We start from the raw sequence: 26,327 nt of genomic DNA on the forward strand, positions 1-26,327 counted from the left end.
TGTCCGACGATATTGATTTATGAGAGGGTGAAAGACAGGGGCTGTATTTTACCATGACAAACGCATTAGAAAACGAAAGCGTTTGACTATTCAAATCTTTCAAACATCTTTTACCTTCTTGCTGTTGCAGCAGACGCCACCGGTTACACTACACAATTGGGAGAAAAATAAAGCATTTTGTCTCAAAAGTGAGAGTAGGCACAGTGTAAATTCTTCTCTGTGCAAACAGTTGGCGCTGTTTGATCTGAGTGGGTCAACATCTAGCCTTAAGAGAAATACATATAATTGCTATGGCTTTAGTGTATTGAATATGACTAATAAAATTATTTAGCAAAGTACTAATAGTAATCCCTACAATGTCAGAAAAATGAACAGTCCAGACACCATAATTACGTTTAACTTTAATGCTTATACCACCGTAATGACCTGCGAAAAGTTTGAGGAAAATTGCTGCAAATACATTCACCAGGTTCGCACTATGCACGCTGTAGAAGACATTTCCTTCATATCAGACTACATGTTGGCTTGGGGGGGGGGGGGAAATGAATGCAACTGCAAAATAACCACGTTGTTCTTATTTCAACAAGTCAACTACTTATGCCGGTCCTATTGTGAACTTCAAGGAGTAAAGAAAACAGCTTGGTGAGGAAGACTGCACTGATTTTTACGCGGTCTTCATAAAGAGTCTATCGCAAGATTCCACGGTGTGTACTGGACATCGTGCGCCTCTTTTTCTTAGTTAAATCTATCCAATGTACAAAAAACAGTCCTTGTTGGTACTGACTGCCCGAGATTAACTGCTCTTTCGTTGCTTTAAGTCTGTAGGTTGGAGTGGGAGAGGTGGGTTTCTAGTGCTGTGGTTTTCACGAACACATATTATCATACGATCTGTGAAACATAAAAGTAGAAAGAAATGATCAACCAGCGATTTTTTTGAATACTGGAAAGTAATTTGCAGAGTGGGTGAGCATCAATGGCAAATTTCTTATCCAATACCAGCATTTTAAAAGGAACTCACATTCAAAGATAGTTTCAAATGAATTTGACACTGATCATAAAAGTAACTTGCATAGCATTAGTCATTTGCCAGTGAAAATGCTCGATATCTATTTTAGAAAAAAAAAACCCACGGGCCATACTTGAACTCCCAACAATCACATTGCAGGGATGAGGTGCATTTACAGTCATCCCACTGTGTCCAGAAGATGTAACAGTTGCCATCCTTTCAGTTTTTTTTTCAGGATTAAGGTTAAAATAAACCAACGTATGGAATCACTGTTTATTGGATCCAACCTAAATTGGTGCATTAGGGCATAAGTAGAGGATATTTTTCTGTATACCAGATGACACAGAGGCTATAGTTATGTTGTAGGTGAGGCTGGACACAGACACGTGCCTTCTAAGTGATGTGAGGAGACAGTACAAAGTTATACTGTCCCACAGTGTTCTCTGGTTAACAATAATATTCAAAATGTTCTCTTTCTTAAAATTGTAATGTTAGAAAGGAGATATTGGGACAGTCGACCCTATCCAAAAATTAAACACTTAAAAGTAGTTCACGGAAGTGATTTGTAAACTTTTACATTGAAGTTCAAGTGGCAAAGTGGACAAGCCTTCCTTACGTGTTGAGATTCCAAACTCAGCTGAACCTTCTAATAAACTGAGGTTAAACTAGCCGACAAAATATTGAATTATCTACAGGTACTAGTGTATTAGTGCCTTTACGCAAAATCTGCAATATAAACTAACTCCAAAGGTAAAGCTGGAGACGACTGTAACAAAGAATGATGCCTCATGAAATTATGGAAGCACAGAAATACCTGACAGTACTGGTGTCAGATATCTCTTGATAGTTTAATTAATGTTCTACCAATCCTGGTTCATAAAGTGATAGCCAATTGCCTTCAATCGTCTACTTACAAGCGATTAAAAAAAACCTTGTGCTCTGTTATCTTTTGTTTTAAAACGATCGACAAAAACAGCGAGACAAGCTGTTTGTTCCACAAGTGAGGAATGGCTCACAGCCCACCAGGGAACTTCCTCATCTTGAGTTATATAGGCCATATTCTTGAGCGAAATAGCTTTCGTGTTCCATTGTTCTCCACTGTGTAGTCAACTCATATTAAAGGTAAAATGTAAAACATAAACGAGCGCTATTATTGTTAATTATGTAACAGAATTTTAGTGTAAAACAAAGCCACCAGTTGAATGGTGGTTAATATGCAAAATATAAGTTGTTTTGCATAAAGATTACCTAATAAGCAACTTCATTAGCTTCTTTAGGTAAACACCTCCCAACCATTGTGATGGAAGCTGTTTAATCTTTGTCAGGAAGGAAATTAAATAACAGGCAGCAACATCACAAGTTTTTGAATCATGAAGGCTGCAAAAGAAATGAGGGTTTGTTATGGATATTGAGGGCCTTCACTGATGTGAAAAGGTTAAAACGATTGAGGACAGTTAGAATACATCTTGTTTAAGTCAAGTATGATGAACCACTGTTGTTGGCACACAAGATATGCTCTTCATTGGTTTTAACCATCAAACAAAGGCATTTGTGCTGATTGAACTAATCATAACATACTGACCATAACTATAACTCTTTATGTTCATATACTATAAAATGATTAGTCCAAACCTTGGCTTACCTTATTTGCTCAGTTTGCTTTCAGAGCGACTGAAGAATATGCAGAAGATACATACGACTGGTTCAGATTTAAGGGAGCACTGCATTACTCTCATGCCTCAATTTGATTCAGTATGAATCAATCCTCATAAAATTAAGATGCTCACATATACAAGAGAAACAAGGTATTTATGGCAGACCCAAATTTGTAATACAGATATGTAGATATTTACTGTCACAGTCTTTACCTTGGCTCAGTGGTCAAAATCTCACCTCTGAATCGGAAGGTTGTATATTGAAGCCCCACTCCAAGACCTGGGCACATCAGACTGACGCTTCAAAGCAGTAATCAGGGAATAAGGAATTGTCAGAGATGCTGCCTTTAAAATTATACATTAAACTGAAGATTATAGGGCACTGACAACAACAGTAGTGAGTCAACCAGTCATCACTCATTCAACACCACCAAAACAGGTCAATTGGTTCTTTATTTTGTTTGTGGGACCTGCTGTGTACAAATTATAAGCCATATTTGCCTCCACACCAACAACTGAAATTACTTTGAAAGTAATTCCTTTTGCATGAAGGACTTTGAGACATCCTCAACATGCTATGTAAGTGAAAGCTGTCTTACAAATTAATGCACAGAATTGAACTGACTAGAGTGACATTCTTTTTCAAACAGAGGCCAATGGCAAATTTAATTAAAATAGTGAAATTCCTTTAATGTTCCTATATGGTGAGATGGAGTATTTTATTCACTTTAGTTTCAAGACCTAGCCAGGACAATATTTTTAGGTCTAAATTTTATATTTAATTTAATATTTTATCACTAATAATATTTTCTAGGCACAAGAATTTTGAGAAAGGTGGGAATAAAGAATGGAAAATTTATGTTTGGGATAAAAGATTTGTATACCACATTTTTTATTAAGTGGCTGGCAGCAACAGTAGGCAACCTCCTGATGTAAATGCAGTGGCCTTGTTGATATATGTCAAAGGTGGTTCACACCATCAGAGTTGGTTTACAGCCACTCTTCCAATACAACTGCCATTTTTGTCTTCAATGCAAATGCAAGCAGCACGACAGCAGAATCAATCTACATGGCTATTTTGTGTGTGTTAGTATCTTTCTTCAGTGTTGGAGGAAGAAAGTCTGAATAGATCCTTCAGAAAGATGAGATGGTTTCTGCAGTAATGGAGTTCAGGTTAGACAGATGCAAACCACTTCAGGATACAGCTTCCAATCTAAATGGCCACCTGAACTGATGAGCTGTTCTTTTTCAGTTTATTTAAACAAAACTATTCAGCACCATTTTAAATAGTGAGGAAAACCTATCTAATTCACTCATCAGGAAGATCCTTCATAATCCTCCACTAATGACTTCAAAATTTTGCTCAGTCTTGGAAGAATCCAGGCAGACTTCTATTTCCAAATTTGTGTATTCTATTTCATTATGATGTCCTCGCACACCTGTATTGCTTTGTCTATTAATGGTATCACTAAAAAAGCTTAGCCATCTTCAGTAATTTCAAATCTATAAAATTAATGTTTTGATAAACTAAAAATAAATAAAGGTGGATTCAAAGGATGACAAGTTTACTTCACTTAGCAATTTTGGCCATCTTTCCTTTTAGGATAAGAACAGATAAGAAGATTATTCCCATTTGTATGTCCTTTATGAATCTAATTTGTTTTTGCTGATTTACTATATTGAGAATTCAATATAATTTTGGTTGCTGCAGTACAATTTTAGGCTAGATCCTTTTCCTACTAATTAGAGAAGTTGATTCTATGTAGCATGTAACCTTTCTTCCTCAAGATTAAGATTACTTTTGTCATATATACATTAAAAAACTTCTTAAACTGGATAATAAAATTGATATATAAGCTGCAAGGTAGTTTTCAAATATGTAGAATAATTATGTCATAATCTTATGGATTATCATATAAAGACAAGAACACAACTTCACAATGGGAAAACGTTTTCAAACCTTGCATTTACATTTTCTTGCATTTGCCATTCATTAAAATATTTGTACTTCAGTTTTAAAAGGGATAAATTCAGTGTTTAAAGTTTTATGGGGATTTCACTGGTAATATAATAAGCATTAGCTTTTTAGCATGGTGCATTTTTGTGAACTTTTCCACATTACAATACAGAGACACAGATTTTACCGTCCCCAATCGTTTTTTGTTGATCAAATGAGAGCAGAAACTCCCATTTGGGAGGGGCAACATGACATTTCACTTGAAAATTCTAAACAGGTCACAGACCTTGCACAGACCCAAAGGCAGTGGGTGGGAGCACTTAACTAAAGCGTGTAACCAGCTCAAGCTGCAGGTTAGCCCTTTTGCTAGCATTGGAATTGGAAATGTTACAATGAGCTTCTCATGAAGGCACAGAAATGTAAACTATTGCTAGAATTTGTATATGAGCCAATTTCAAGATTTCATGTTGCAGTTTATATATGATTAACTATGGCTGGGATCACAAATCCTTCTTTAGTCAGATTTTAGAAAACAGTATTTTTCTAAAAGCCATAAGCTAAAAAGAGACAAGAAGGCTGCCCTAGAAATGACCTAGAGCTTTCAGTTTCTTTGAACACATCATTATTTCCATTGTTAAGTTTGATTAATTGTGACTGATAAGTTGGAGTGAATCAAGATTTTGTCCTTATTGTCCACCATATTGCACAGAATAATTTAGTTTGAAAAATAGTGAAAGGCTAAGCAAAATTGCAGCAGTTAAGAATGAATTCTATGCATTTTGTGCTTATCTGGAAAATAAAATTAGCCATTAGGTCTCTCAGTTTTGGAGCAGCTAGGCTGAAATTAAACTGGACAATGTGACTGAAGTGTTTGCCCTCTCCTATAGTTAGGATTTGTGCATGGTACAAATGTTACATTCGAGTGATAACATTATTTCTAATCCTTGAATAAAGTCTGTCGTTGATGGTCTGCTTTCAGAATTCACATAGTTTAAGCATAAAATTCTTAAAAAAGAACCAGTGGCACTATATTATTCCCAAAAAGTAAGACTAGTACCAATAGTTGCATAAATCTGCCAATCTTCTGCATGTCACAGTAAGTGACAAAACTCCATTGTAGTTTATCATTGATTCTGTCTCAGTGTTTGCAAGAAACATAAGCAAGTCCTGATAAAAGTGTTTTGTGTGTGATTTTTTGGGGGGGAGGGGTGGGGTGAGGTGTTGAAATGATAAATGATGTCACTGAAAGCTGCACAATGCTACAACTTCACAATGGCACTGCACATGCATAAAATCAAAACGGCTTCTGAGAAATCCATTATTCCTCCCTTACAATAGGCCTGAAACTGTTTTACAAGCACTCCCAGTGTTTTTATTCACACACAATCTTAATAACATCCCACAACTTTAAGTGTATTTACAACTTAATGTCATATGCAACTTGAAACTAGTGTTGGACACTACAGGATGTTGCTCTTATTAGTTAAAATGCATAATCCGCTTTGGAATAATACAGACATTAAATGTGTGAAGCTGCACAGAATCGAATAATTAACTTTTATTAAACTCTTATTCCAAAAAATGTCAGTTCATGCAGCTTTCTTCGAATTTCAACATTTGGATCATTTTTGAATATTTATACATCACTATGTCTGACATTTCATTGAAATAAAGAAAATCATAATATTTTTGAAGACTAGAGGTTTTTAAATGTTACAAAAAATCAAAATTTGCAGCAAAAGCAAATAACCAATCACTGGGATAAATATATGGTGTGTTAAAGTGCTTGGTGTATATTAGAAATATACAAGAGCAATATATGAAAATAAAACTTTGCTTAATGTATTCTGAGGATAAAAATTTTGGAGAAAAATCATCTTGTTCTAAACTACATAGGCGCTCAAGCTGTATTGTAGAAACTCACAGACTTGATTTCAGCTTGCATTCATCTAGAATTAACCAAAGGACAGTTGCATCTTCAATTACTTCTGATAGTTGGTGGGTTCATAAGTCCCTCAGATGATGCAAAGTCACTCAGTACGAAGTTTCAATCTGGGAGGCAGGTTGAGGTTTTCCAGCACATTCACCCATTTCTTTTGTATGAACTTCTCTACAATCAAGTACAAACATTTCAGGCCATTGCTCCAGTTTCCTGGTTGCAGATGTGATCAAATTTGTTCTGGAGGAAGTTCCTATAGAAATGTTGATGTAATACACTATCAATATAGCAAAGGATCCACAGCAGGCAGGGACTTGCTCTTTGACTTTGTAGATAATCATAAGTACCATACTGAGGAAAGCAGGTTAGGACATAGTTTTTTTGAACTGTAAGTTTTTGAATATTATTTTTTAGATTCTTGCATAGTTTTCTGCATGTTTTTATCTTCCTGACTGGACACTGATACTATATTTTACTTTGTTGCAATTGCCAAACTGGAGCACCGACAGAGATCTGTGCTTCCTACTCAAGTTAATCAATCTATTGTGGTATTCCACATGGTATGATGGAGAACACAGATTCCTGCCTATCTTGCTTGTCCTGTTTCTCTCTGTTTCTCCACTTCTGCTTCTATCTCTTTCTTCTACTTCTCTCTCCCTAAATCTTTTTTTTGCTTCTGTCTTTTGTTTCTTTTTCTATTCTTTGTTATTTTCTTATGGGCAGAAGATAGTGGATGGCATAAAAAAAAGCCATCAATGGCTGTAGCTTACAAATAAGGTTGGAGATGTAGGAAAATATGACCTTGAGTGGCTCTCCTTCTATTCCATCTCCCAATTAATCTTGCACTTTCAAACACTCTCACTCCTATTGTGCTCTTACCTCTTCAGCCTCTTACCATTCCTTCCCTCTTCCACCAACCTTTCATGTGCAGCACCTTCCCATTTCTTTCCCTTGAAATGACATACTCAACCACTGTACCTTTTCCTCCCCCTTGTTTTGCTGTTGTTCCCTTATCTTTAACCTTCCACTTATACCTTCAACTTCCACTCACTCCCCCAAGGATTAAGGGGCAAGAAGTAATAGGACCGTTCGCTCTCCAAAATATTTTCTTCCTCCCCTATTATTTTCCCCGTTCTCATCAACTTGCTCTTTCTGTTTCTCTCAAAATACTTTATTTGCTTTAAACAAAATTAACCTAAGTGTTTTTTGAAGGAATCAAATGTGAAAGAATCAATGTGCCTGTTACTGTACTGCCTTAGCTGCTAGCAGTTGGAACCACTGTCCTGCTGGTGTATGCATAAGCTTATGTCCTTTCTGTCAACATAACACTGGTGAAGATAATTATTTTGTTTCAATTTGTAATAAATACAAGTTAAAACAATAGCCACGACTGGTTTGTATTAAACACAGTATCATTATTTCTCAGCTGATAAGGAGAGATGAAACATTAACTGGTTCTCTCTCCACAGGTGCTGCCAGGCCTGCTGAGTTTTTCCAGCATTTTCTGTTTTTATTTCAGTATTTTGCTTTTATCATTATTTCTCAGTTCTTTTAAAAAACAGTCAATATAAATTTTTCCTTAATAAAGATTTTGATTTTTTTCCCACTTTTAGTTCAAATTAATTTCAAAACAACTGAGCAGGAACTACTAGAAGCTGAAGAAAAATATTCCATCCTTAAAAAATTAGGTACACAGCACATGCTTAGAATCACAATCCAAATTTAGCTCAGAATGACACAGCACTGGTCAAAAATATCAAATCAAAGCTTAAGCTTTTAGAGCAGCTGAGGCCTTTAAGAAAATCAACTTTAATAGAGGTATTCTCTCTCTCTTCAAGTACCATGCCCTAAGAGGGGATTGGTGACCATGGACTTACATGTGTTCAGCCATGGTTATACATGGTAAGGTACTGGAGTGATTTGCCATTGACTTCTGCCAGTTCTGGCTGACCAGAAGATTTTCCTACATTTACCGCCTGCCATAAGCATTTCAGAAAGATTTGTGGGTTGATAAACAACCTGTATTTATGAACATAAATAGAGGTATTGTATGAGACTAAAGATAATTTAAATACATTTCTTCCAATTCTTTTTTACTTCTTAAAAATTAATCAGATTATTGTTAGATGCATAATTGTTTTGTTTTGTTTTGTATGTTAGATATTTCAGTTATAAAAAAAATGGCAGATCAAAGTTTTTGGATTAGAGTTGACAAATCTGCTTCACAATGCCACTTGATGGCCAGAACCTGCAACTGCATACATAACAAAGCATGTTCCTTTAATAAAATAATGTCAGAGAGGTCTGGTTAGCTCAGTTGGTTGGAGTGTGGTGCTTAATAATGCTGATGGTGTTGGTTCAATTCCCATACTGACTAAAGTAGTTCTTGGGGCTTGCTTTTTCTACTTGCCCGATTGTGATATTGTGGTATCATTGAGCCATGATTAGCAACCCTCAGACAACAAGGGCGGTACATGGAGAGAGAGAATTTCACAGCGATTTTGTGGCTGAGAAAACAAGACGAAGGGGTAAGTGTTCTCAATGTCAGTGTTCTCAGTGCCACTTACAGATGTCACATGTAATTATAAATGTAATAGGGTATGCACAGAATTAACACTAAAAACCTATAGGGAATTTACAGGTAAGAAAATATATTAGTAGATTTCATGTTATTTTGCTCACAGTGAATCCTCTGTTCACTTGACCTTTTGTGCGTTGCCATCAGATCTTTGTGTACCCCTCAACTGTTTTTCTTTGTCTCTGTCCAGCCTTCCAATCTCTCTCTGTGTTCTGTATGTTCTTCCAAGTGTCTGCCTATCCGGCTATCCCATCTACTTCTGTTCTCTCGTTTGTTCTCTGAATCTGTTTTTGCCCTGTCTCTTTAATTTTTTTTTCTTTTCCACCAATTACTTTCTTTCTCTGACTGCTCTACATTTGTCTCTCTGATGCTCAAATATTTCTCTGTATCCCCTCTTAATATCTCTCTTTGTCTGCCCAATCTCTTTCTTTGGCCTGGATTTTCATCCGCAAGTCAGGTGTGCAGAGTTAGCAGAATTCCTGGCTTCACAAACCTGACTTTTAAAAATGGCTGCCCAGGCTTCTGATGTTCAGTCTGGGAGCGTAGGATAGAGTAGAAGTTGGTGCTGGCAACGCTGGAAGGAGTGAGGAGGATGCTGGGTGCGGAGGTGGGCTGGGTGTATGGCCTGCCTTGGGGCTCCAACACTGTCCAAAAATTAGAAAAAGAATAAAACATAAAAAATCCCTCCAGCCCTCATTCTCACATCCCTTCACCCTTCCACACACTCTCCTTACACCTAACATACCAATCCGTCCAGTAACCACCATGGACAGACCTCAGGACCCATGCTGAGGTGAGATAAATAACATTCTAAAAAAGAAAAGTTCTAAGTGTCTATTGCAGACTTCACTATATTGAAAAAGCACCCTCTTTATTAAAAAAAACTACCACATTTACATTCCTTTAATTACATAAAGCTTTATAACAAGAAACATCTTATTTAATTGTACAATCCCTTACAACAAGAATTAGAATCCATAGTCCCACTTCAAAGAGTGCATAACCACTCGTAGCTGTCAATCAAACTGTGAAATGGCAGGCACCCTACTGAGATAATGGATGGTTGTGAAATCAGTCATGCAGCAATAATCCAGTAGTGGAAGTCCTCAGGTTTATGTTAACAGACAGAGTGAAATAGCAAATAATGATTTTTTTAAAAACAGTACAGGATTTTCCCCCCCAAAATTTAAAGGGCAGGACTTCTAAATGCCTTGACAACTTGACAGCTCCCTTTGACAGGTGCTTTTGACAGTTCCTCTTTATTGGTCCTCTTGACACTTTTGACAGTTGGTTTTGACAGGTCTGTTGACAGTTCCAATGAGCTTGACAGTTAATGAGTTTATGCACTTTTTATGCACATTTGTATCCACTTTTAACAATTCCAAAGAGCACCTTACCTCCCCCAAGGGGCACCTGACCCTCCACAAAGATGTCCCAGGATCAGGTCCAAAGGGGTGCCTTACATCTCCAAAGAGGTACCCTGGCTATCCAAAAAATGCAGAAACTTCAGACCTGCTCTTCCCAGGTTTACTCTGCACTCTTTGGGTTTTACACTCCTGGGCTACCAAAATCTGACTTGAGTGGAGGCAGCTGATGTCTTAAATGGACAGCTGCCTCCATGAAATATGCATGCCCAAAACGCAAACCGCTCCATGAAAATCAGAAGTGCCTTGCTTGGGGGCTGGACTTGCAACTTTTGTTGTGGTGAAAATCCAAGCTTTTGTCTGTTCAAAAGCTTTCTCTCCTGGTCCTCCAATTTCTGTTTCAGTGGCTCTCCAATATCTCTGTCCCCAATCTCTTCTTCTGTCCCCCAATTTCTCTCTTTGCCCCTAATGTCTATATTTATTTTGCCCCAAATCCTTTTGAATCCTCAATCTAACCACACAAATGCTTGTTGCTCCAGTGATCCAGTGTGTTTCTGGCTTTGAAATTGACCTCTGCTCCTGTAATGGGCTTACAGAGCAATGACCTCACCTTGCACTGAACAATGGCCATGAATAAATGAAGGGTTAGTACCGATGTTAGTGTGCCCATCCTAATTGCAAAAGACTTTCTTGGAGAACGGCTGCTATGCAGCACAACCGGCTGTGACAAATGGTTTAAGAACAGGCACAGATATTTGGATTGGTGGAGGTGGCATATTGGAGGCAATGAGAAAATACATAAAGGGCCATTAGGTCTGGCTAGCAATAGCCTGAGGAGGGAGCACCAATAGCCAATGCGATAGAGCAAAACTAAGCTATTGGCTGCGCAGCAGCTACTGGAAAGAAAAGAAATGTCAGGAAGTGGTGGGTAGACGTGAGATCAGCTTTGGCTGCTGTGACAGCTAGAGGGGCCAGTGAATTAGGCCAGCAGGTGGAGCATCAACCCACAGAGGTTGGGAGCTGAAGGGACCTCAAGGGAACTGAAGTGGGCAACAAGGCCAGAAATAAAATCAGCCAAATTGGGGCACTGGGGGTAGGAAGGAAGTACAGAAAACATGTTAATGGGAAAATGATTAAAACACATTATAATGTACATTCAAATCCTCCTAGTTATACAAGCATAGTGACTTCATGGCAAAATCTGCAAGTGAATGCAGAGTCAACTAGAATTTTTCATAATTCTCAATATATTGTAGCAACTATTATTTAATGGTATGTGAGATGAACCCTCATTTTAACACCGCCTACAGATATAACAGATTCTACAGATAAATGTTGACAGTTTTAAAATAGGTTTCCCATTGATGAAGCCTGATATGGGAGTTTTCAATATATTTTAAGATGGAAAGCTAGTACACTTAATATATAATGGACACAGTTTCTCCAGCTGTGGATAAATTAAGTAGCTATAAATCTGTGAGCATTCCAGTGCATTCCTGTTCTAGACCTGACAGAAATGCACTGGAAGTATTGCAAATTAGGCCAGAACTCAAATATGCTGGTTCTCCACCTTCCTCCAGGGTTTCCTCAATGGTTAGTTGGGGGCAGAGCTTCCAGTCACCCCAACAAAGTCATCAATGCAGGAGAGGGTGCAATCAGGAAATCTCTGCCGGGTGTTCCTGTTTTCTGACTCTGGGAGGGACCCAGGATAATGGATGGAAGGGGAAATTACAAGAAGGTCGGGTAGGATCATGGCCTGGATCCCCTCCCCCCAAAACACATTTATTTTTCTTTCACTATCAGTTTAAAGTGTCATCCTTATAAAAGGAACTGCAGACAGCGCTATAACTTCTTTCTGGCGGGTGGGTAGTGGATGACAACCTCTATTGGGCTGCCTAGATCAAAACAGAGTGGCACAAGTGCCTGCCATTGGCATGTTAAACAGGGAACCTCTCAATGACCCTGTGCACTTTGGCAGGATCAGTTCTGAGTGAAGATGCTAATACGAAGATAGCTTCAGCTCTTGTGGATCTTTAGTGCCCAAGGATTTTCCTTGTGGGCTTCAGGATCCTGCCATCAGGATAAACTTGAAGTCCATACAGTATGAGGAATCAGCTGTGACTTTCCAAGAATTGGCCAATTAGTTGCCAGAGGGTGGACTTGCTGTCCAATTAAGGACAGTCGGCAGGCTGTCAAAGCTGGAGGGCCAATAGGAAACCCTCCAGCACTGAAGAAATAGAAACTGGCTTTGCAAGGTAAGTGAGAATGAGAGGGAGCATTCCAAAATGGAGGCCCCCTCTCTCCATCTTTTTAAAACTTAAAATAAAAAAAGCCCTTAGCAGCTGGAGGCGAAACCCTTCCACAGGGCGGTCTGTTGCTGCAGCTGAAGCCAAGCAGGCAGGGAGAGAAAAATAGTCTGGGGAAGGGATGGAGCCAAAAACCCACACCCACACACTCAACATTCACACACACACCACACACATTCCTGCCCCCATTTGGGCCAGGAGTTCAGCCCCAAGTCTCTTCCACTAATAGATGATTTCATTCACATTAAATGTCTTTATACTGACTTTGGAATGTTTCTCAATTTGAGTTATATCTTGATTGTTACCCTCACAAATTCATACAGTGCCAAGCTATTTGACTATTCATACCTTTCTACCAAGTCTCTAGAATGTTTAACTATATAAACGAACCTAATCGCAGCTCGGCTAGAATTCTAACAAGGCACACAAATTCAAGTCTTATAGTGCAATTTACGTTTGATGGTAAAGGTCCTTTAGACAATGTCATTACACTTAGCTGTACAGTCAATATAATATTCATCAATAATTCCTGTCAAATAAATCAATATTTATATTAAAAAATAATAGTGGGATGTGGGCAGTGCCGTTAAGTCTAGCATTGATCACCTATCCTCATTGCATACATACATTACAGAATCTCTACCTTTTCACCTGTGGAGAGAAGCATCCAAATCATTATGCAGAGACTTTAAAACAAGGTGGAAGCTTTTACCATATTGCAATGCCTAATGAATGTCCAAGTAAATAATTAAGTAGCAAAAAGCTGCTACTTTTGTGAGGAAGTCTATAACTAATCTGAAAACAGGTGATTGCTGCTTCACGCCAAGTTACATTGTGCATAAATTACACAGTCATAAAGATTAAGAGATGGGTCTTGTACTCTAGTGTGACTTGTTTAAGGATTTAGTCAAATCAAGTCCTCCAAAATGTAAAAGAGGACTCAGTACGAAACATCTTGGCACATATGACGGACATTTTTTTTTACAAAAGGATTAGACAAATGAATGACTATCTTTGCAATTAGAAAATAGACTTTCCCTTTACATGTGATAATGCCCAACTATACTCGCAATATTTAACTAAGAATTTAAAATCCTTCCACTGATATTCTAATATGAAAAAAGGGTATAAAATTTAAATCTGAAACAGGGGCTGTACTAGTATTGGGCTGTAAATAATATAGTAATAAAGGTTGTATTAAGTGCAAGCTGAAAAAGAAGCAGGTTTGAGGGGTATTTCAGCAATTAAGCCTCTTTTAGAGGGAACTCAGGAGCAAACTTGCTTATCTGAGCAAAGTGGATTAATTTTAGTTTTTTCAGCAGATGCTCTCTGAGGAAGGTGTAATAACTGAACAATTGTGTACTTAACTTTATTTTTTTGATGCACACCAATATCAATTTATGTTATTGATTACAGTGCTTCTGACATATCAGATGATCTAGTTGATTATTAATGTTAATATATTAAATCGACATAAACATGCTACTAACAAGTTCCTTATTCAGATTACACTACTCTTCAGTCTGGTGTATATGAATCTCATAATATATTCAAATAAATTTCAGAAAGCCTATAGTTAAGTATTGTGCACAATAAGGGTATCACTTAATGCTGTTATATACCATTGAATGATTTTTATTTTATTCATTCATGGGATGTGGGCATTGCTGGCTAGGGCAGAATTTATTGCCCATCCCTAATTGACCTTGAGAAGATGGTGGTAAGCTGCCTTCTTGAACCGCTGCAGTCCAAGTGATGTAGGTACACCTCCTTCTCCTCCATTAAAGCCCTCCTTAAAGTCCATCACTGGAGGGAAATAGTTCCAGGATTTTGAACCAGCGACAGTGAAGGGACAGTGATATATTTCAAAGTCAGGATGGTGAGTGGCTTGGAGGTGAGCTTGCAGGTGGTGGTGTTCCCATGTGTCTGCTGTCCTTGTCCTTCTAGATGATAGCAGTTGTGGTTTTGGAAGGTGCTATTTAAGGAGCCTTGGTGAGTTCTTGCCGTGCATCTTGTAGATGATGCACACTGCTGCCACTGAGTGTTGATGGTGGAGGGAGTGGTGCAGGGAGTGAATTTTTGTGGATGGTGTGCCAATCAAATGGGCTGCTTTGTCCTGGATGGTGTCAAGCTTCTTGAGTGCTGTTGGAGCTGCACTCATCCAGACAAGTGGAAAGCATTCCATCATACTCCTGACTTGTGCCTCATAGATGATATACAGGCTTTGTGGAGTCAGGAGGTGAGTTACTCACTGCAGGATTCCTAGCCTCTGACCTGCTCTTGTAGCCAAAGTGTTTATATGGCTAGTCCAGTTCAGTTTCTGGTCAATGGTAACTCCAATGGGAGGGTCAGAAGGCTCGTGTTATATTACAGACAGTCATAGAGGCTCATATTATACAAACAATTTGATACTGGATTCATGCTAAGACTCTGTACAAATTATTTGCATATCAACATCATAATGAACTCCAGCCACTTTTAAATCATTGAGAATTTATTAACCAATAATACAATGTTGCTGGAATTCTTGATTATTTAAGCATATATTCACTGAAGCTACTTAAAAGGGTATCATAGAAGCAGAAAAGTATTTGCTTTTTTTATGATAAAGATTTTTTTGTATTGATTATGAAACATCTCACCTTAAATTAACAGCACCTGGGGCACTAGGAGCTCTGTCCATGTTATGCTCAGTTTGCACTGTATGTGGTGCTGAGTAGGACCCTATTTGGGGCTGATAACAATAAAAATGAAGTCAAATTTCTTGCAGTCAAAGAGCATGTTAACTTAAAGTTTCCTGGAGAAAATCTTCTACTTACCAATGGGAAATATGGAGAAATATTATTTTTTCCTTGAAAATCAATCCCAACAGAATCTCTGAGCTACATGAAAAAATAGACATTGCAAATTAAGATAACATTGTACTATATTAGAAAGGATTTCTATTCTTGTGCTTTTTTACTGTAACAGCATCAAATTTGTATATACTTTCCCCAGTCCGCTGGCCTGCACACCAACTGCGATGAAGAGGACAAACACGGCCACACAACTCAATGATGAGTAACAGAGAAAAATCATTTCTGGGGTACTAATCTTACCTACTTTCACCATTTATGACTGGAAACCTTGGAGTGAGAGAGCTCAAATCTGCACACAGTTATAATACAACTTATATGTGTTCCAACTCATCCTACTGTACAGGAACAATAGCATCTTGCATTTACGTAGTACATTTATCATAGAAAAATCATCTATACTGCTTTAAAGAAGCGTAATCTGAAAAAAATGGATTGCAAGTCAAAGAGGGAGATACTAGGAGGGCTGGCCAATAGTTTGGCCAAAGTGATGGACTTTAAGGAGGGTTTTAATGGAGGAGAGGAGATGGAGAGCAGAGGTGTTTCGGCAGTAAATTCCAGTGCAAATTGTGGGGTAAATGTGAATGGGGAATGCACTAGAGGCTAGAGGCAGAGGAATGGAAAGTTCACAGAGAGGGAGGCTTGTAAGAGCTGGAGAAAGTTGGAGATAGGGAAAGTAGTGAGGTCGGAGAATTTAAACATAATGAAGAGAATTTTAGATTGGAAGCATTGGGGGATTGAAAACCAATGTAGGTCAGGGAGCAGTAAGGTGATGGTTGAGTAGGGCCTGGTGTGAAATATGATACAGGCAGCAGAGTTGGAGGATAGAAGATGGAAATCAGACATGAAAACATTAGAACAGTTGTGTCAGGAGATGACAAACACATGGATGCGGGCTTCAGCAGCAGTTTTAGGCAGAAGCGGGCAATGTTGTGGAAGTAGAAGGTGATCTTTGTGCAAGAAACAATATGGGGTTGGAAGCTCACTCTGGAGTCAAATGTTGAGGTTATAAAGATTCTGGTTCAGCCTGAGACAGTTGCCAGGGAGGAGGATGATATTGATGGCAAGGGTACAGAGTTTATGGTGATATTGAATGTTTATGTTGCAATGTTTATCTGTAAGAAGCAGAAGCTCATCCAAGACTTCACATCTGGAAGATCCTGGACCACTGGGCAGCTTTGACATATGAGAAGAAGTCCTGACAAAGCTTGACATAGTCTGACTAGATCTGGTGATGGCTAAACCAGTTGAACTTGAGCAGGTGAAGAATGGTGGCATACTAGGGGCATTGCCCCATAATTTGATGACTTTTAACAATTATTCTTTCTTCTTCCACATCCTGACAATGCTGTTCTGTAGCTCGACAGATACTGGTCCTTTTCTCTTTCTCTTTCTATTGGGTAGCATACAGCTTTTGTTCAAACTCTTGCACTAAAGATATAGTTGAATCAGAAATACAGTGTGTGTAAAATCACAGGTGTATCCTAACATTTGTTGCATGCTATATTTTCTTTAGGTGTTTTTGTTTTATTGTAAAAACATGAAACTGCTTTTTTCCCAAATGTGTCTGCTAAGCATTCAGATTTTCTGTCAGTTTCTTTGTGGGTTTAGAGGCATCAGTTGCTATGGTAAACAGTACTGCCTTACATACGATAACACAATCCTAATCCTGATGTGATCACATATTCATATCATTCAGATGTGTACTTCCTCAATTTGTCTGTAGATGAGCTGAGCAAACATTTGGTGAGGCAAAGCTTGATACTCATGCTGAGTGAACATACAGAGTGATCATATATGATCAGATTCACATAATTCACTCAGTACAACTTATCTTCGGCAATCATAATTAACAAAGAACAGGCCATGCTACCACACATCAGTCTTACTTGACATAAACAAATTTCTGCTGTCCTGTGAATTTTAACCATTGAGAGCTAAGCAATCGTTTTATTTTTAACACAGGTCATGCAGGTCCCTCTGCTGTGGCAGAGTCAGAAATCGTGAAAGTGACAGTGTGCTAATCATATATTGTAACTGAGTCATGTTGCTAGCATTTAATGAAAGCTACCTGAGCAAAATAAAAGAATGAAAACATAATATTTTGAATCTGTAAAATGATGGGATGATCGAGCTTGGCTTCCCCTTGAGGTCCCCAACATTACAGATGCTGGCATTCAGTCAATTCAATTTACACCATGTAACATCAAGAAATGGCTGAATGCAATGGACACAACAAAGGCTATGGGCCCGATAACAGAGTGCAAAGAGAACGTTTATTCTCTTTCTGGTTCTTGCTATCTTTGACCTTGCAGTGAAAGTGCCCTACAAATGAAAGTTTCAGCAATCCTTCTGCAGTCTGGGAAAACAAGCAAGGGCAGAATTTTCTGGCTGGCGGGCGGAGCAGGAGCAGGCCCGACTGCCACCCGCAATTGGGTCCGCGCTGCCATTTTACGCGGGCGGGCCAATTAAGGCCCACCCAGCATGCATTGTGGCTCCCGAGGACAGCGGGAGTGGGCGGGCGGCAACGGGACTGGAATGACTGCTGGGTCCAATGGCGACCCGGCGGCCTGTTTTAAAAAGCTGCTGCAGTTTGTCAAAGGTTGACAAACATGGCTACTGGAAGGGCTCCCTAGAGCGCTGCTGGTGAGCAGGCCAGCCAGGAGGGTAGGGCAATGGGGCACTGTGCCCGTTGTTTTTCAGATGGTTGCCTTGCTGCCCTCCTCAAGGAGGTGGCAGCATGGCAGGAGGTCCTCATGCCCCAGGACAGGAGGAGGAGGCCCCCCGACATGACCAAACATGCCTGGGAAGAGGTGGCGGAGATAGTGAGCTCCCACGATGTGGTGCGACGCATGTGGATCTAGTGCCGCAAGCACTTCAATGACCTCCTGTGCTCGGGATGGGTGAGTACCATGTTGGCATTGGTGACTTAACCCAGCAGGTAGGCTTTCCCCCCTGGCACCCCCCGCCACCACCCCTGCCCCCGTCAACCCCCCCCACCAAGTCTGAGTGTAGTGACTGCATTGAATCATTGACGGCATGTGTCCTTCGCTGGGTGGGGCAGCAGATATTGCCCATGCCTAGGTCGCCCTGAGAGGGTGGTGAAGAGATGGGTTCTGCACCAGCAGCATGTGATACACTGAGACCCACATGACTGTTTTGGGGGCAACCTGGAGGAGCTGCACCTAGGCGCAGTGTTGGAACTCCAGGACCTGTCAAAATCAGGGTGATGACATGCTGGGAGGAGAGCTTCAAGGTGACGTGGCACCGATTGATCTGCTGCCCTCTGCACTCCATGTGCTTGCGCCTCCTTGCTATGGAAGGTTAGACCGTGTGGTGCCAAATGTGATGTAGGCAGCATTTGGCCAAGGGGGTGGGTTGGTAACAGGCCTGGCATCTTTGTGTGAGTGGCTGGCAGCAGCGGGGTGAGGAGGCACTGGAACCCTGCAAAATTCCACTTTGGTTGAGGTGGGCTGGTTGCGAAGTGAATCCAGGTACAAGTAGCACTAATCAAAGCTCTTCTCTTCTTTTCAGGAGAAGAATGCAAATAATGCTGTTGAGCGGGTGAGGACTGGAGGAGGGCAGGCCTAGGTGGCGATGCTTAGCTGGTTCAAGCAGAAGGCCCTAGGTCTGGAGAAGCGCCATGCGCCCAGGTCCATCGGTGTTGGTGAGGCTGGGGTGTCACGGGCAGGTATGTATGCCCAGCACTGAGGTCACCTCTGGAGTCGTCCGTGACACAGCAAATGCAGGAAATGCGGCAGGGTGTGCGGGAGCATCTGGTGGAGTTACATGAGGCTATGCTTGGCTTGGTGTCTGTGGTGGAGCAGTCTATGCGGACCATCGCCAATGCAATGAGCCTCATGGCCGAGTGCTATGTGTCCTCCATGGAGAGAGTGGCGACTCTTGTGGAGAGGCTCCTCCAAGAGACCAATCAGGGCTTCCTGGGGATGCACTCGGACCAGCAGGCCCACACATTGGCATTGACCTCAGCTGCTCAGTGCCAGTGTGGGAGATGGTCTGGGCACCAAGTTTCCCAGCTTGGTGCCCATCCATCCACGGTGAGCAGGGAGGTCTGAACTGACCGCACGTCGGTGCAGCAGCTGCCTGTCGTCTCTGCGGGTACCTCTCAGGGCGCCCCGGATGAGGGCAGCAGCTCCTTCGCCCCTCTGCCAGTGACCATTACATTCAGCGAGGCTGCGAAGACTGGAGAGATGCCAGCAGTGGAACTGGCAGCTCCCTCCCAGGCGGGGCCAGCACAGGCTCCACGGGCCAGAGGGCATTGAGGCCAACAGGGCGGCAGAGTGAGCAGGCTGTCTCAGATGCCAGGCCCAGCGAGAGGGCAGCACCAAGACTTGGCACCCGAAAGCGTAAACATAAGGCACCTTAGGCACACCATGGGTTTAACACTGGTGCTTTTCTGTTGGCCTGCAATGAAGTCTTTATGAGTTTGTGTGATGTTGAACACCTTTGTCATTTTGTTCTCTTAAGTTCCTTTTGTTGTACCATCAAATTCAGACATGTCACCATGGCTGAGGGCGCCTCATTTCTTCTGTAGGCGGATGGTTACCAATAATGTTATGAGTGACTTGTGGGACATTCAGCTTTATTAACAAGGCCCTTAGTTAATGTTCCTATCCAGGCAGATTTTGCACTCAGGTATCGAGTATGGAGCCTGCAGCCCTGGCTTGTCCTGGAGGTCCATATGTGGTGTTCTAGCTGAAGGTTCGTTGGATTAAAGCCTCCCAGGTGTCCCTGCCTCCCTGCAGTATGCCCGGGTCAGCGTCTACCCCCTCAGCATTTCCCTCTGCGTGCTCATCCTTGGACTCACTGCTGGACTCATCGTGTGCAGCAGCAGCCACCTCGTCTACACTTTATTCGTCCACAGTATCCCCCCTTTCCAGTGCAAGATTGTGGAGAGTGCAGCATGCAACCACTATCACTGACACACAATCTGGGGGATACTGGAGAGGTCCAGGCATCGGAAGTACATTTTGAGAAAACCGATGGCTCTCTCCGCCACAGCCCTTGTGGAGACATGGCTCCTATTGTACCGCTGCTCAGCTTCTGTTCTTGGATGATGGAGAGACGTCGTGAGCCACCTTCTGAGGGGATAGCCCTTGTCACCCAGCCGGGCCGGAGCACTGAAGAGCCCCAGCACCTGGGATGTTTGAGGATGTAGGCATCATGGGAGTTACCTGGGTACCTTGCACAGACTTGTAGAATCAGTATCCTGTGATCACAAACTATCTGCATGTTCATGGAGTGGAATCCCTTCCTGTTGATGAAGGCACCAGGCTCACCTGCTGGTGCCTTGATGGCCACATGTGTGCAGTCTATAGCACCCTGGACGCGGGGGAAGCCAGCAATGGCCACGAAGCCTCTGGCTCGCTGTGTCTGGCTGGCCTGGTCCCAACGGTAGTAGATGAAGGTCAATGCACGGCTGAACAGAGCGTCTGTAACCTGCTTGACGGCTGACTGGGAGACACCACAAAGATCACCCACCGACCCCTGGAAGGAGCCAGGGGCATAGAATTTGAGGGCAGCTGTGACCTTTAGAGCCACTGGCATGCGGTGTCCACCTACACAGTTAGCGGAGATCTCAGGACCAATCATCTGACAGATATAGTTGACTATCTCCCTTGAGAGACCGAGCCTCCTTCAGCACTGCGCCTCAGACATATTGAGGTAGCTGCTTCGCTGCCTGTATACCCTGGCAGCAGGATAGTGGTGTCTTCTGCGGCCCCTTCCTCCTTGGACTACCTCTTGGCCCTGCACCCCTTGCGGCTGCGCCTCTCCCCTAAAGGTGGCTCCCCTGGAGGCTGAATGTGCACTCCTGGCCTCTTCCTCCTTCTAGCCCTCCCTTCTTCCTCAGAGGAGGTGCCTCCAGTGGAGAGTTCAACTCCCATTCCCAGGCTACAGGAAGGCTTCCTGAAATCTGCAGGCCCAAAAATGATTCTTCACTGCAGAGTGCTGACCTGAAGGCTACGACTCCAGTCCAAGCAGCTGGTATGCATTTTGAAGTATTGCAGCTCACACAGGCAAGTATCAGTAACTTTGCAAATTAAATATTTGACAGAGCGCACTCGTGAGCCCACGGAGCCCTCTTATCCCGCCTGTGGGTGAGGTTTATACAAACGTCTGCTACCCGCCTGCCCATTGCGCTCGTGCGACGACCTTAAGATCGCATGGGTGCCGAAAAATCGCTGTCAATTGGCGCCGCAATGGCCTTAAGCGGCCCTTTAATTAATGGCGGGTGTGCATCGGATATCATCGCGTGCCCACCCAACAAAATATCGCGAAGGTGCGCGGTGTTGTCGGGACGCTCGCCCGATGTCACCATGCATCATTTTATGCGTCGGCGTGCGGGTCCTGCCCCTGCACGCCAACGAGAAAAGTCTGCCCCAAGAGTTGATGATAAAAAACATCAGCTTTTCAAGGGACAATGTGGGAAGAAAGAATCTATAAACCCAGAGACAGTAGACCTAGTTTGCTAAGGCCACATACATAGAGGTAATGACATAATTTTCCTTTATAGGATGGAGTAATGGCTTGGTGGGATTTCTGCCTGCAGGTGTTGAGGGTCCTTTCCCATGCATGATGTGCTCCCAATGAGATTCCTGCTGTCACGAAACAACCCACCATCAACCCTATGGGAAATGTTGCAGCACCACATGAGACAGAAACAGCGCTGAAGAGGCACAAGCTTCCCAAAGATTGATGGAGCTGCAGCCGTGCAGGACTTGGCAGAAACAAAGGCCCACATTGGTGAATCACTGGGGACAAAACTGAAGGCAGAGTGTTTTGTGACAAAGCTTTATCCTTCATTGAGGCAACTTTGCAATCCTGCCAATTCTAAGAGCCTACTGTTACTTTTTTCAAGGTGCTATTGGGAAGCAGCAGCAACATATGTGGACTGGAGCGAAATCTGCCGGAATTCTGCGCCTATTCCTCCTGGTATCATTTGCATGTAGTGGGGGAAGAAGCAGTGGCCAGCGGCATTCCCTGTGGAATGGTGGGGTGGGTGGGATGGTGGGAGGAAATAAATGCAGATTAGGCATTGAGGCAGCACTGGCCAAAGTTTCCATAATTCTCTGCCACCATTCTGTTCAACTTCAGGAAGGATCACAGAGGAGAATCTAGCCTGAGATGTTCACTTTAACCTGGCAATGTGTTTGCTTTTCTAGTTAGGATAGGCTGAGAAATTGTGGAAGTCACCAGATAGCAAGCATGCCTATTTTTTGTATAGTCATTAAAACTGGTTCATTTTAAACCCTTGATAGGTGTAATTATTTTTTTGTGAAGAGAGAAAAATAGTTAACGTTTTAATCAATGATCTTTGAACAGAACTTTCTGATGAGCGACAAATCTATTTATCCCTTCATAGATGCCAGACCCCATGAATATTCCCAGCATTTTCTGCTTTTGTTTCAGATTTCCAGCATCCACAGTATTTTGCTTTTGTGTCACTTTTTTTGCAGAATTAGGAATTTCTGATGGGATGGATCCAGCTAGAAAGGCTCTGTGACATGAATATTATTTAGTGTCAGGGTGGGCCTTCTATTAGCACCTTCATGCAAATGACAGAATTAGAATGGGATGATGCCACTTGTTTGAAATTCTGAGACTTTTAACTTTCCATCAACATGCAAGAATCTTGCACCACTATTTAACAAATGCAACTTGCCAGGACCATCAATCTGGAAGTGTCTGGTTAAAAGAACACAGCTCAACTGAACTTGGAAGGTCTTTCCCTACATTTTGCATTACACTTGGAAAGCATTATATTTCAAGGCAATTACTGAGTGGATTCTGATGGCTGCATAATGCTTGGAGAAATACCTTTGTACACAGTGGCTTGCCATATTCATGTGACCTCTGATGTCATCTTGGGCGAATAAAGGTTTTGGGCAGTAACCATTTTACACACGAGACATGGTGTCAGGAGTGTGGAGCTAAGATTGAGTAGATTTTCATTGCTGGAAGAGAGCCAGCAGCTGTAAAAACCAGCACAGAATAATTAAAACTTCAGTCAGCAACTTTGTACAGGACATTGACTGCTGGGTGAGTCAGTATGGCTTTGAATAGTCCAGTACCTGCTCCTATGGAGTTGAAAGTGGATTTTCTTTTCTCCTTTATTCATTCGTGGGATGTGGGCGTCACTGCCTAGGTCAGCATTTATTGCCCATCTCCAATTGCCCTTGTTTAGAGGGCATTTAAGAGTCAATCACATTGCTGTGAGCCTGGAGTCACATGTAGGCCAGACCAGGTAAGGACAGCAGATTTCCTTCCCTAGAGGACATTCATGAACCAGATGGGTTTTTATGACAATCAGCAATGATTTTGTGGTCATCATCAGACTTTTAATTCCAGATTTTGACTGAATTCAAATTTCACCATCTGTTATGGTGGGATTCCAACCTGAGTCCCCAGAGCATTACCCTGGGTCTCTGGAATACAAGTCCAGTGACAATACCACTATGCCACCAGCTCCTGAGATTGAATTGGAAATTCTTCCAGTCTCAATGGCAGAATTATGAGATTATCACAGTGAAATGTGAACAAATAAGGGTGGCAACTCTGTTATCAGTGCTGGGGAAAGAGTGCTACGAGCTCTATTGCGCCCTCGACCTTGGTGGGGAGCAGAAAAGCCAGAATTGTGAAATCTTTGCGGCTTTGAGGGCTCACTCTGAACCCTCTACCAATGTTATTTATGAATACTGTATGTTTAACACTAGAACTCAGGAAGAGAAGGAGAATATTGCTCAGTATGTTACTGTACTGAGAGATTCAGCTGAATCTTGTGAGTTTGGGCAACTGAAGGATGATCTCATCAGAGATAGGATTGTCTTAGGAACAAGAGATACAGAAGTGAGAGCACATCTGTTGACAGAAGAGAAACTTACTCAAGAAAGTCACTGACATGTGCAGCAGCTCTGAGGTGGTTAAACATCAGCTGAAGAGTATCGATAGGAGAACTGATGAGGCTCTGCATTATGCTGAGAGGCAGTCCAAGCGTTATAAGTACAAATCAATGAAGAAAAGAAAGGACAGGTTACAGAAGGGTCACCAGAAAGATCAAAGCCAGAGTACATAATGTAAATATTGTGGAGGACACCACATAAAAGAAAAGGAAGTATGTTTAGCTGGGGAACACAGTGCTCTAACTGCAAGAAGCTGATTACTTTTACCCAAGTGTTTTGCTGGAAAGAAGAAAAGCAAACCTATAAAGATGGTTGCTGGAGAGATGTCATACGATGATTTTGAATCACTTTACACCCTCAAACAGGTTGGTACAGTCAAGTCCCAAGGTAAAAAATGGTTTGTTTCTGTTGGAATAATGACCTCAGAAAGAGACCATCAAGTTAATTTGAAGTCTAAGATAGACACTGGTGCTACATGCAACATCATGAGTTTGTCAGACCTGTGTGACATTGCTAAAATGAAGCTGTCAGAGATAAAGCTATGGCTCTTTGGTGGAATGATGCTCATCCCAAGAGGACAAACTGAACTGAGCGTCCAAAACAACGGGAAGAAAGAAGATCTGCAGTTCCAGGTAGTGGGCACTATGCAAAATCACCTCCTGTCAGCTGAAACAAGTCAAAAGCTTGAACTGATAGTCTCTTCTGGTACCAGAAGAGACTTTGTGTTCCGTAGGACACAGAACCATTGACTGCTGAACAGGTCCTGACAGACAAGCATCTTCCTCAGATCAAGCAAACTACACAATGAGATGCAACTCTTCAACTGCTACAGGAAGTTGTGATGAAAGGATGGCCTTTCTTGCTATAAGAAAGTATTGGGCATACAGAGAAGAAGTGATTGCCCATGATGGCATCTTGTACAAAGGAACTAAAGTCATTATCCCTAAAGAGATGCTGAAGTGCATTCTTGCAAACCATCAAGGAAGTGAGTCTAGTCTGAGGAAGGCAAGAGATGTGTTCTACTAGCCAAACATCAACAATGAGATTAAGGATCCCATCAGCCAGTCCAGTGCTTGTAATGAACATTAAGCTAAACAAGCTAAAGAGCTGCTCATGACATATCCCAGACAGACCATGGATGAAGCTTGGAGTAAACCTCTTCACTCTCATAGCCACTGATTATCTTGTCACAGTCAACTATTCAGGCTACTGGGAATTAGGCCAGCTGACGTCGATGACTACCACTGAGATCGTACAATGCTTGAAAGCACATTTCAGTCATCATGGCATTCCTGACATTGTGATGAGCAACAGTGGCCCTCAGTTCACGAGTGAAGAATTCAGGCACTTCATGAATGATTAAGAAATTCAGCATTACACATTATCTCCAGACTAACCTCAGTCAAATGGAAAGGCTGATACAATGGTGAAATTTGTCAAAGGGATCATTAAAAAAATTGATTAGATCTAGCACAGTTGTGTACAAGGGAACCCCAGAGTGGCGAAACACACCTACTCAAAGCATGATGAGTCGTCCAGGCCAGTGACTAATCTCATGCTGCACCCAGACTACTCTTCTAACAGCTAATGAAAAACTCTGAAGGAGTGAGTGACAAGATCAAATTGAAATGACAAAGTCAAATTCCACTTTTATAAAGCTGCCAAATCATTGCCAGAACTGACAGTTGGAGGGCCTGTCAGAGTGCAAACATTCAATGTACTCAACAAAGTCAGCCCACTTGGCAA

The 26,327-nt window shown here is 41.7% G+C and overlaps 1 protein-coding gene across 1 annotated transcript in view; it reads right to left on the reverse strand.

Moving 5' to 3' along the window:
- Nucleotides 1–383: 383 nt before the first annotated feature.
- The window catches only part of ptf1a (pancreas associated transcription factor 1a), a 122,053-nt gene continuing 96,109 nt past the window's right edge, over nt 384–26,327 (reverse strand). Inside the window, 3 exon segments of the mRNA XM_078535592.1 lie at nt 384–888; nt 15,448–15,539; nt 15,625–15,687. Coding sequence (XP_078391718.1) covers nt 864–888; nt 15,448–15,539; nt 15,625–15,687 — 180 coding nt within the window. The 3' untranslated portion in view covers nt 384–863.

This window comes from Cetorhinus maximus, chromosome 3, assembly GCF_964194155.1.
Source record: "Cetorhinus maximus chromosome 3, sCetMax3.hap1.1, whole genome shotgun sequence".
NCBI lineage: Eukaryota > Metazoa > Chordata > Chondrichthyes > Lamniformes > Cetorhinidae > Cetorhinus > Cetorhinus maximus.